This window comes from Orbicella faveolata, unplaced genomic scaffold, assembly GCF_042242905.1.
Source record: "Orbicella faveolata isolate gen_17 unplaced genomic scaffold, um_ofav_v1 contig_25, whole genome shotgun sequence".
NCBI classification, from domain to species: Eukaryota; Metazoa; Cnidaria; class Anthozoa; order Scleractinia; family Merulinidae; genus Orbicella; species Orbicella faveolata.
The window spans coordinates 6,747,633-6,760,030 of NW_028301553.1; the positions used below are offsets into that span (position 1 = coordinate 6,747,633).

Sequence of the window (12,398 nt, forward strand, 5' to 3'; positions counted from 1 at the left end):
ACAAGTTGTCTCGTTTAATATTTTTCCGTGAATTTTCATTTGGCCGAAAGAACAGAAAAAATACCCTCCCCTAATTCATTTCATTAACAGCGATCTGATCGAGTAATCCTTTTCTTTACCGCCTCGAAGGGCCCGTTGTCCCTTGGCGCATATTATTGATTTCCACAAAAAGTACAACAAGATCTAAGAGAAATCCAGTTGCTTGTTTTGAGTTAGGTAAGCTAAATTTTTCAAAGTGGATGCACCTTGAAATGGCGGGAAAAATTCGACAGCTAACCGTGACGCTGAGAAGAAAGACTACAACTCCATCTTGATATTCTAAACAAATCCTATTTTATTTCACATGAACAAAGAGAGGCGTGCAATACACTACAATAGAGCATTGATTAAATGATGGGAATTACAATCTTGATGGTATTTAACACGAAAGGAACGCCTAATGAGAAAACAACTTGTCTCTACTCACAGAGTCACTTTTTGCATCCGCTCGGACGAGGTCTCGCCGTCAGATTGCCATTAATCCAGCCATTATTCATCGTTAAAGAGCTTCACTGAGCTGCTCCTTTCGGTTTACAACCATATAATGCCTTTGGGAAGTGTTTTCTCAAAACCATGGAAACGGAAAAAAAGTCATTTTTGATATTTCCTTGCGGAAGAAACAACGATAACGTAGTCCAAATCTCAAGCTTAACAAACACTGGGCCGTCCTAACAAACGAGAAAATCAGAGTCCAGTTTCTCTTCCACCAGTAGCGAACGTTAACACAAGGGGGAACCAGGTAAGGGTGAATATTCTGTAGAAAATGACCGCCGATCTCACTAAACACAATGCCAAGGCAAACTAGAAACGTCGAAGGCGTAATTCAACCGATTATGGAAGTTTGAATAAATGTATGAGCAGCCTGATGAAAGGCTGAATTACGTGGCGAAATCTTATTCGTCGTCCGCCATTTTGAAACATTTGAAGGCGGGAACTGAGTGCGCATGCTCAGCGGTTTTTGAGACCTGTCGGTTAGACCGAGGTTAGACCAATGCTTAGACCAATGCTTAGACCAATGCTTAGACCAACACAGCGGTCAAACGTCGGGCATGCGCAAATGGGTACATATTTTGGCAGCCGCGCGCCAATTTCCCGCGCAAAAATTTGAAGGAAAACATGGGAAACAACAGGTGTCACGCAAAATTTACGAAAAAAATTGAAAAGTTCACAGAAATCTGTAAAAGGAAAAGAAAGCAGGTAAAAGGAAAACTTAAGACTTTTCAGACACAAAGTTTACTAAGTTACCGGTATTCTTTTGATTTACCATTTTGTTTTGAGCTTTACCAAAATAGTTTATAAGTCTTGAAAACCCGTGTCATGCTACGAGCCGACGGCGTAGTATATTTTTATTTGTCTTTATTAAGCATACGATGCGTAACGCCGGAAACGGTCGACAAACGGTGTGTAAAAGAAGGGAAAATGGCAGAAGAAAAAGACAATTGCAGTGATTCAGCTTTGCTCAGACGAGTTGGAAAAATTTTGGTAAGGACTGTGGGGATTCCTTCCGGATCCTGGATTTGTCTGAAGCACAGGAGCGAGATGAATCGAAACGACAAACGATGTTCATATGCATGTCCATCGTCATGGGGGCATAGCTGGCCAAAATACCGATCCCAAACCGCCTGTACCTGGTCTTTGACCAGGTGGGAAAATCTTTTCTAAACTATAAACCTGGGAAAAACTGGTGCACTAAATGCAAAGTCCAGGCGAACAAAAAATTCAAGGAGCACGGAAAATACATACCGCGGAAAAGAAAGACCTGCAACAAGTAGAAGGTAGAACAATTTTTAACTCTTATTTCTGTTAGCTCTCGTTGTACAGGCTAAAACATAAACAAATATATAAATAACGAGGAAAATGTCATTTATAGGATACCGATGACCCACGAAAAGAACAATGTCATGAAAACATTTTGGCCGCCTTTTAGTTGCTCGATTGCTCTCACATGCGCAGACGTTTGACCGCTATGTTTGCTTAGACCCGAGATGCCATCTTTTGCTATGTAACCTGGCCTGCGTCAGAAATGTAAGCAAAACTGACTTCTTTACGGTCGAACTCGACTTTTAGTCATGAAAAATGGACTTATTTGACATCAAACCAAGGCTAGGAGTATTAAGAAGTGATTGTCTGAAAGATAAGTCTTCTGTTGTGCAAGTGAAACAGTCAAACCAAGTGAAGCGTACCCCTCAAGATTACAATAATGAATTGATTATTTGAATATTGAACTCGCTAGTCTAAATTGACTTTTTTGAACATTTAATCCATTAGCCGTATTCTTGGGACGACTAGTGGGTTCAATTTTCCAATAATCAATTCACTATTCCGAGTTACATATTAAAATACGCGTTCATCCTGTGTATCTTGAGTTACAGTGGCCATATTAAGCCTGATATTACATGTTGCAGCGAAAGGGTTCAAATTCACGTGATCAAATTCATCGACAACGTCTACCGTCTACGAATGCGTACGAGCGAAAACAACTTCCGGTGCCTCGCCGCCTAACGCATAACAATTTTCATTTTTATTCCACCTTGTCTCCGCAACATTTAGATTTGAGTTCAATTAAGAAGCGAGATCTCCGAGAACTGGAAGCTATGGCAAGAGAAATATTGTAATAATTACTTGGTTTGCAGCGGCAAAGCCCCGATCGAGTATCAGCTCGCCATGTTCAAGGACGATATTGATGACGATGGCCTATATAAAGTGTTCAAAGCCTTCTATACTGAAGAAGAAGATGCAAACGATTGCCGTGTAGTAATGGGGAAGATGAAAAGGTATTGCATCGGCGAAGCAACGAGATTGTTTCAGCAGGAGAGAAAAACTTCCTACCGAAACGCTCGACAACTGTATCGCTGAATAAAAAAGAAACTTGGCAAAGAGCTGGGCAAAGAGTTTTTACACGATACTCTCATCTGCGTTCGATTGGTCTTGGGATAAAACATGAGCAAAGCACAAAGCAGCCACTTAGGCTGACAGACTCCGGTCGTTAAACAAGTGTATCGACCTTCCAGCATCCGAGATGCAAATTTAGTGATCTTAACAATGACGATGGCGGCGTCGAGGACAACGTCTTGTAAAATTGAATTTGTCCAGGATGCCTATGGCTCTCAAACCTCGCTCAGGCTAAATATGTAATGACAGCGTTCAATGCTAAATGGAAATACGAAAAATTAGCAGTTCGATTCGACTCATCGTTGGCGTTCGCGGTCATTTTGCGTTGTTGTTTTGCAGAGGACAGCTATGAAATGTTTAAAGGTTTACTTAACACACTTGTACAGCCTTTCTTTTTCTCATTAAGCCTTTTGTTTGGTGGTGCTCACTGACGCGAAAGAAAACCGCAAAAAAAAAAAAAAAAAAAATGACCGCGCGAAATCCTGCATTATCATGCATGGCATGTCATTCGGGCCAAATCTCGGATGTCTCTCTCGCAGGCCGGAAGTGTTAGTCCAAAAATTATTAAGGAGATACGTTTGTCAGTCTACGCCGAAGATAAAACGAAAGATAATGTTTATTTCTGCAGAGGTTATTCAGTATTTGTAGCTAAACGATCAATAACTCTGAAGTATCTGTTGGATGATACTTGTCCTTGTATTTTTCGTACAACTCTTTAAGATCTTCTACGTATCGCGAGTGGAGTTTGTCGAATTCTTCTTGGCTTGGATTAGCAACTTTGCACACAGGAATAGGCGATCCCACTGTCAAGGTAAGATAGAACAAAAAACAACAATATGCGATAAATGATGCCCTATAAGGGAGTTTACAGAAAACGGGATATTTCAGAAAAAAAATCAATATGGAATATTCAGAACAGATATGCCGGAATATCAAGAAGGAAAAATATAAATAATCCTGATCTTCTGAAGAGCTTGGCCATCAATATCTCCCTTTTTTCGAATCTCGAGCATGATCTCAGAACTCTGCCGAAAGCGTTAACAATAGTTTATTTACAGATGACTAAAGCGTACGTATGAGGAATTGTGTGGAGCGATCTATAGGAGTTTGTATGGATTTGAAATTCGATCGAAAACACGAAGTCTAGCCTGTCCATAGACCCTCTATTTTGAGCCCGTCGAGATCGCCAGCTTAGCTTAGTTCATCCAAGCAAGGGCGCAGGGTCCTATGGAGCTGCATAAAAGCTCGGATAGTTTGTGCTTTAATTGGTCACAACCCCTATGCTAATAGGTCAGTGAATTCCCGGGAGGAAACTCCCATATAAAAACGACTGGGGTCCATGCCCGTCGAAAATTTTGAAAAGAACCCCTAACAGGTACCAAGGTTCTACTTTGTGGGTGTGGCTTAACATTTTCTTTACCCCTAAGAGGTACCAAATCTAAAACAACACATTATCTCCTGTCATATTTTTTTCGGCTCAATACCTGTAAAAGGTGCCACAACAGCTCCCGCTGTGGACCTGTTGAGGATGAACACCCTCAGAGTTACCAAAACCGCTTTTTTAACCCCTAAAATGTACGACGAGCACCCCCCCCTTCCTTGTTATATGGGAGTTCCCACCGGGATGAACAACCTCGTTCCCAGGGTCTCTCATCTTACCGCCCCCTGGAGGGCTGTAAGATGAGAGATCCTGGGAACGAGGTTGCGGGATGAAATTGTGGAACTTGAGATCTGGAGGATAGATGGCAAGAGTTTATATGCAACTTGGCTTGAAATCTGAAAACGAACCTTTGAAGGAAAGGCCGCGGAATCGCAAAACTTGGAAAGGATAACATAACAAAGCTCGCTTTTATGGCATGGGCTCCTGGCTTTAATGAAAAATTAAGGCTGTACACCGTTGCCGGGAATTAAAATCAGCCAGGAATGTAATGGCACACGTGAAACGCTCGACCTACCTACAACGTGGATTGGAGATCGTCTCGGCAGCATACAAGCTCCCCAACAATAACAAAATCCACTCTGGGTTTTGGATCGAAGCCAGCGCTGAAATCGTGAAAATCGAGAGTAGTAACCGCCACCAAAAATATGAAACAGATTGTTCTGTCCAAAGGCAAAAACAGGAACAAGTTCACATCTGCAAAGAACAGAAAAGCGCAGTGTGTAAATCACGTCAAAAAGCTGTTTAGAGGAAGTTAGCTGTTTAGGAGAAGGCGTTATACGAGATTGCTTAGATTGCCCTTTGATTGTAAATAGACGTGGAAAAGCTGAGAAATAAGTGCATGTACTTAAGTCGCAGCAAATTTAAAGTTAGTTTCAGAACAGTTAACAAACATTTGCGCGCACAAGATGGCAAAGCTTTACAATGATCCGTTAAGACCTCATATGCGCCCCATGCCACAACGAGAACGGATGATGTAAAGCGCATCTGATTTTTCGGGTCGAATCTCAGACGATTCTCTCGCCACAAAATCTCATACAAACCCAGTCTGTAACGCCAGTTTAATAAATCCCTTTCGACGTTTTAGTGTCAGCACGTAGCTATCAAAGCGAGTGTCAAGTATCTCTGCTGCTCCGCCCACAACGATGACAACAGAGTGCCCCGCCCCTTTTTGTGTCAGCGTGTATTCCAAGCTTGGACGTGTCACGTCAATCACACCCAGGCTCATGAGAACGTCACGGTATAGCCAAGCCGTCAAAAGACCTGTGAAGGTAACAACCACTGTGTAATTATTGCAATGGTAGTTCCTTTTACTCTGTTTAATCAGATTAACCTACACGAGGAAGACCCATGCATGCGTTTCCCGTTTCTACTTTTGTCTTTTTACATTTGCACTCTTCAATTTGACGAAAAATTATCAACTTCTATCAATATTGGGCAATACAGAAAAATCTTCTCCCTCAAATGAGTTTGGAAATACAAAAATACCATTAAACTACTTCTACGACCTCACCGAACCACAGGGGCGGATGGGCTCCTAACACTATTTCTTTATACACTACTGCTGCCCCCAATGCTGCTACTGCTACTGCTAGTGCTACTGCTACTGTCACTTATTCTGTTAGTGCCACTGCCAATGAATACTGCTGCCACTGGCACCACTGAATGCTGCTGCTACCACTTTTACTGCTACCGGTACTGCTACTGGCACTGCCACGGCCACCGCTACTACTACCACTGCTGCCACTGGCCGCTTCTGCCTCTGCCACTGAATGCTGCTGCTACTACGTTTGCCGCTACAGGTACTACTGCTGCCACTGCCAATGCCACTTCTACTGCCCCTACTGCTGGCCTCTACTACTGCCACTGCCACTGCTACTACTGACTTCTTTTGTCAATGCCATTGCTACTACTCTGCTACTGCTACAGCTGATTCTAATGCTACATGTCATGCCAATCCGATCCATGATCCATTTACTCGAACACCAGTATGCCAATACCGATTTTACTTCGTAATCGTATCTATAACTAAATTCTCGATCGTGATTGGTTCTCCGCGCGTCTATTTGTCACGTAATCGGTGCTCGCCATTCGCACGTCAATTACGCGCGCTTTAATGGCTTTTCCTATAGTTTTTAAAACATACATAGAAAGCGCTATCGACTTTTTCGCTCAAACGAAGCTCTCAAAATACTTTTTTTAATTTAGAGATTTGTTATAGATACGATTAATTAGTAACTGGACCTCGTGACAGCCTGAATATGCGACAAAGGTCGACTTGAGGGAAGTCTATTCAGGGAGTGATCTTGCTCGTAATTTCAAATCGGTCTGGCGCTCGTCCGAGTTTAAAGTAACTCGCGCGAATACTGCCTGAATAATATTTATGCGACACGAGGTCCAATTACTATTACAAATCAGTTCATTATTGTAATGATTTCATACAAGTGAAATAACAAAGCAATAAAATTCATAGAATATAAGAAATACTGTGGTACCTAAAACAACGATGTTTTTTCGATAACACTAGGAGGGGATGTTAGATTCGACAAGTCGGGACAAATATATGCTAAATATAATAAGTCAAATAAAGAAATTTTAAATTTATAGCGACCGCGAAAAAGCATTTTAAAGAATATCGCAAATATCGTGAGCGCTGCTAGTTTTCTCACTTGAGTGAACTGACAGATGCGGTATAATCCCAGGGAACTTTTCACTAAATCCACAAGCCTCTGTATTCAACGCCATTGATACTCCCTCGGTAAATATACCATGGGGATGATAGCCTAAGATGTAGTTCTTCTGAGGATCAAGTTGGCTCGTCTTGACGAGAGTGATCGGGAAATAATCGCTTATGTACTTGAAAACAGAAAGCCGCCTTGTGAAGCTCCTTAGAAGGTCTCTTCCCCCTCGTTGGGGAGTTTTCCACTCCGCAAGATACATCCATGATAAATACAAAAGTACAAACGGCCACAGAGGTGTGTAAAAGAACAACAGAGATATGTACGGGTCCGCAAATGATCCCAGGCCCGCAAATGATCCCGGACCGCAAATGATCCCCAAATTGAACCGCAAATGATCGCAGACCGGAAATGATCCCCATATTGGACCACAAATGATCCCGACTAAAAAATAAGCAATGGCATGGATTTATTTCAGAGGAAGGTGAGAACATGTACAAAAATTATGAACTAAAAAACATGTTTTATCATTTTTGCAAAAAAATATTCCACAGTTGCTGTTTTGTTCTTCGAACGGTACAGATCGTTTTCACTGTCACGCAATAAACAAAATAATAAATCGAAAACCAACCAATGGAAAAAGCTAAGAAATTGTGACGTACGCTATAGAAGATAACTAAACAAGACACTTCTCCAAGTTTTAGGCCTGTGCGTTTCCCCAAACTTCAGAAATTCGTCGTAAATGTTTCCCAGAAATTTACAGAGCCCAGTAAGAAAACGCCATGTTGGTATACACCCGTGGTACACCAATATGGCGGCTGGAATATAGTGTAAACATCTGGAACTTACCTTGGCTTTCTAGGCGACTGATTATCAGTACTAAACAAACAAGCTTTTAAATAAGCACTTTTCCTAATGCTCTAACTTCTAAAAAGGCTCAAAATCATGAGATAAGTATATATTTTTCAACAAACTCGATCGTAGCGTTGTGTCACGCAACCTCAATAACCCTGAAATTCAAAATGTTCTGGTTTCCAAACGAAGCACTCTAATTGTAAACAGATATAAATGTACCGCCTCTTATGCCTGATGAGGATAAAAATACGTCACGTGAAGACGATCTATTGAATTAGAAGTCTTAGAAAAACACATACTTGTAAACATTCTCGAAATCCCAGTAGCGATCCTGGCGATAGTATCAAACATCTATCGTACAGCAAACTTGTCAAAACGAAGCGCAAGCCTTGGTCTTGCTTGGTCATGAGGCTGAACTTCATAACTAAAACTTGGAATTTTGGCTTCTTAGAATACTCAAGTAGTCATTTCCAAGGAATCAAAGCCAAAATACGACCGAGGAAAAATTACAAAATAAATTTGTTCAAATTTCCAGTGCTACACAATAGGTGTTTTACAGCGTGATGAAGCGTTGTAGGCTTGTGGGTCTACTCAGGTGACAGCGTCTTCCTTAATAGTTGCTTCATGGTTAGATTTTAGTTTAAAACGTTAGGCGAGTGGCGTTAATGGCTGATTAAATGTGATTTAACTATAACACCGAACTATCAATGTTTAACAAAGGAGGATATGTAGCGTATGTTACACTGATCATGATTTTATTGAGCAAAGAAATGCAAGCCAAGTCGTGTTTTGATGATTGAGTGGTGATATTCATAACATCGTAGTTAGCAACAAAATTTAGTCGAAAGTACGAAAAAAAAAGCAAGTTGTAAGCCACTATAATTATAAGATGGCTTTAAAAAAACCATCGGTATTCACGCACGGCAATTCCCTATCCACACTATCCCACTATCCATGCCATTCCTAATTTTTTAGTCGGGATCATTTGCGGTCCCTATCGGGGATCATTTCCGGTTCAGGATCATTTGCGGTCCAATTTGGGGATCATTTGCGGTCCGGGATCATTTGCGGACCCGTACAGATAGCGTGACCAGGCCGAGAAGATGCATTCCTCCTAAGAAACCCACCACGTACAGAAACGTGACACTGGCTGTTTGCAGAATGTAGTTAACAAACGACATGTCTGTGATTTTGAACGAGAAACAGCGATCGATAAATATAGTGTACTTACTCTCCTCTGTCGTGTATGATTTTCATAAAAGCGGAAAACTGGTTACGTCATGTGTACGTCATTCGCACAAGTCACAGTGCTAAGAACAGCTGTAACATGGGAAAGTGGCATCAGTGGAATCACAGAGCCATAGCTAAGTTTTGCTCTTCAAGAAGATGTAGTTAACGTCTTTAATTTCATCGACTTTTTCGTAATTTTCACCATGTTATTGGCCAGTAAAGCCAGTCTCGGGTCGTCACGCAACGTTTTTCGTTTCGTGACAATAACAGCTAGACTTCAGTTTTTATTTTCAGCGGAGTTCCCCATGGCCGCTGGAGGATAAGGAAGTCAAGATGGCGGTCGAATCTGTGAAGATAGAAGCGGATGCATATATGGTCTGTTTAACGCATGCATTGACTACTGAAAGAGAAGAAGTCATGGGCCTGTTAATTGGAGAGGTATATTGTTGTTATTACGTTACATTTTTAGGGCTTGCTACCGTAAAAGAAAAACCAAAAAAAGATAAATAAAAGCCATTTTCTTCGACTAAACCGAAAGAATTGTTGCCTCTGACGGGCATGATAATTATACGATTTGACCGTATTATGATCAGCCGCTCTTATGTGATGTGTTGTAAAAAGAAAAGTTGGGAGCTATAAGAGCCTAAAAGATATATTTGTCGTAAAAGTTTGGCAATCCTGCAAGGAACAAGAGTTACTTTCACCCTAAACTTATTAATCGCAATTCTCGCCCATGTAACTAAGCTAATATGTTTTCTATCGTTTGATGTACTTGTGCAAAGTTATTAATTATGCTTTCATCCCATTGCATGTAGGAATCTACATTGATCTCCACATCTTTATACAGTATAGTGGAGCACTATTGTAATCCGGTTCAGAAATTGAACTCAATCGAACACAATCAAACTCCACGGATTGAGTTTGACTGGGTTCGACATATTGAAGGAAATCAAACATCAACCTTTGTGTGAATTCGATTTCCGAACTGATCAAACTCAATCAAGCAGATTGGACCCAATCGTATTTGATCTATTAGACTGTGTTCAAATGAGTTCAGAAACCAAACTCAGCGGAACATAATCCAGTGGATTGTGTTTCATTGTGTTCGGTGAGTGAATTCGCTGGAACAAAGATCATGTTATGTGATCTCGAAAACATGAAGAACATGTGTTATACCAAAGTATCTTGAGCCTCCAAAAACTTGTTATTGATTTTCAACACCAGTTTTACAAAAATCAATAGTTCAGAACTCAGATGTTTGATTGAGTTTGATTGTCCAATTATTTTTGTGAGGGTTTTATTTACTGCTTCAGTTGTCAAACTCCATGGATAGAGTTTTACTGAGTTCAATTGAAATTCAGTCCGATTGAGCGCAATTGTCAATGCCGGGTATAATGAACCGCTATTTATATAAAAAGTCAGGACTCATTAGGACTCCAATATTCTTTTCTGCAGAAAAAAGCTACTTACAGTAAAATGTATGGAACAGAAATTATCCTGATATAAGTTAATGAACCTCTGTCATGATGAACCTGTTTTTCAAGACCAGCAGTTCACTATATTGGAGTTTCACCGTAAAAAATGAATTCAGAGTGCTGTATTTTATTTAATTTTTTCTTGCCTTTTAAGAAATGTTTATGCTCCTTTTCTAATTTAGGTTGAGGATGAGAACGTTGCTCACATTTATTCAGTCATAATGCTTCAAAGACTGGACAAACGGAAAGATCGAGTAGAGATTTCTCCAGAAGTCTAATTAAACTGAAGTTTAATTGTTATGTATTATATCACACACAAGAGAACATGTTTTACCGCATTTCCAAACACCAAGAGGAAAGTGGAAAATACAACACTCAGCAGAGAAACTTTGATGAACTTTGAGTTGTTTGGAGATTTGGTAAAACAGTGTGTCGAGTGTTTGATAATATCTTCACAACCAAAACTAAACTAACGAGAAAATGGGGAAATAAAATTGTTAAAAGATCAGATATCAAAACACCATCTCAAGGTAAATTAAACTCGATGAATCATTACTAACAGTTCTCGATTTAAATTTGTACGACTTCATTTAAATCTGTACTTGTAATTGTGATAGTGTTTCAGGGAATATTCCGCCTGTGATCCAATCAGGACCGTCTGTTATTTACGTGATCATTTAGTAATATGATATCTTTCACAAACGGAATATTCCGTATTTTAGCCAATGAGAGGTGCTATTTTGGCAGAAATCAATTTACACATCTACAAAACTAATTGTTAGCCACACAAACATTGTCGACGCTAGCAATTGCAACATATCAACATATCAACCGACTTATATTTTTTTCTTTCATAGAAATGTACATGTTATGTACGCTATTATTGGTACTATATTGTTATTTAGAGTATACAATTCATAAACACTTGTTATTTACTCAAAATATTTTAGTTGAACAATTTACTCTGATTTACTCTCGATCAATTTTGCGTTTGAAGAATCTTATTCTCGTTGTTCAGATTTTCTGCACCATTTATTTTACAAAATGTTGCGTGAATATCGCCTGCATGGTTCCTGCATGATGATTTTCAAACGTGACCTTTGTCATCTTCTTCGGAATATTCCGTTCTTGATCCAATGAGAAGCATCGGTGTAATTACGACTCTGTCATCGACATCGATCGAGCCACAGCTATGTTTTTGTCTCCGCCGAACAGATTCCAGATATTCAGTAGTCGTTTCCGGTTAACGGGCGCGCAAAAAAAATGTACCGGTATTCCTAGGAATTACCTCGATCGACTCTTTCACGAACGAATATTCATATGCCAAAAATTGTCCAAAAGCAGACAGAAATTTTCTACTCATCGTGCCCCTTTAGAGTCGAATATTTTATGTTCACTCTCGATCTACAGTCTTTGTTTACATTAGCGCGCCATTTCATTTACGTCTAAAATGACATGCATGGTGTTTTTCAAACGTGAACTCTGTCAGTTTCTGAGGAATATTCCGGTCTTATGCATCAGTCAATTCCAGCAGTGCCCATCCCCCCCCCCCCCCGGGCTAACCCCCGGGCATTAGCATTTTTTTAAAAAAATTGGCAAATTCCCCGGGGTGGGGACGAAGAAAGAGGGCAAATGCCCCGCCCCCGGGATCGTCGCCTTCCGACACCTCCACAGTTTTTTAATTAATCAGTGAATAAAACGGTCAACTGTTCAGTATTTTAATGCAACGGTAAGACTTCAAGGACAACAGTACGTGTTAGTTGATTCTGATTATATTTATTTCTTTATATT

The 12,398-nt window shown here is 40.2% G+C and overlaps 2 protein-coding genes and 1 pseudogene across 3 annotated transcripts in view; 1 reads left to right on the forward strand and 2 right to left on the reverse strand.

The window, feature by feature from the left end:
• The window catches only part of LOC149108738 (uncharacterized), an 87,020-nt pseudogene that overhangs the window by 25,956 nt on the left and 48,666 nt on the right, over window positions 1-12,398 (reverse strand). The gene's annotated exons all lie outside the window — the stretch shown is intronic.
• On the reverse strand, window positions 311-9,120 carry LOC149108741 (2-acylglycerol O-acyltransferase 2-like). Its single transcript, XM_089293379.1, has 5 exons — window positions 8,989-9,120; window positions 7,039-7,370; window positions 5,413-5,632; window positions 4,887-5,065; window positions 311-3,734 (listed from the first exon to the last, which is right to left on the reverse strand). The coding sequence occupies exons 1-5, from the start codon at window positions 9,081-9,083 to the stop codon at window positions 3,580-3,582; spliced, it is 981 nt and encodes a 326-aa protein (XP_089149505.1). The 5' UTR covers window positions 9,084-9,120; the 3' UTR covers window positions 311-3,579.
• LOC149108742 (lys-63-specific deubiquitinase BRCC36-like) lies at window positions 9,281-11,166 on the forward strand. The gene is made up of 2 exons (XM_089293374.1): window positions 9,281-9,570; window positions 10,790-11,166. Exons 1-2 carry the CDS (start codon window positions 9,466-9,468, stop codon window positions 10,883-10,885), a joined length of 201 nt encoding a protein of 66 aa, XP_089149500.1. The 5' UTR covers window positions 9,281-9,465; the 3' UTR covers window positions 10,886-11,166.

Bases quoted from the DNA above. Each gene is read 5' to 3' on its own strand.
- LOC149108741 (XM_089293379.1), bottom strand. From the start codon at position 9,083: ATGTCGTTTGTTAACTACATTCTGCAAACAGCCAGTGTCACGTTTCTG. The intron at 5,633-7,038 runs GTGAGAAAACTA...TTACCTTCACAG, and splicing joins GCATCTGTCAGTTCACTCAA to GTCTTTTGACGGCTTGGCTA. The intron at 3,735-4,886 runs GTAGGTCGAGCG...TTACCTTGACAG, and splicing joins ATCTCCAATCCACGTTGTAG to TGGGATCGCCTATTCCTGTG.
- LOC149108742 (XM_089293374.1), top strand. From the start codon at position 9,466: ATGGCGGTCGAATCTGTGAAGATAGAAGCGGATGCATATATGGTCTGT. The intron at 9,571-10,789 runs GTATATTGTTGT...TTTCTAATTTAG, and splicing joins TGGGCCTGTTAATTGGAGAG to GTTGAGGATGAGAACGTTGC.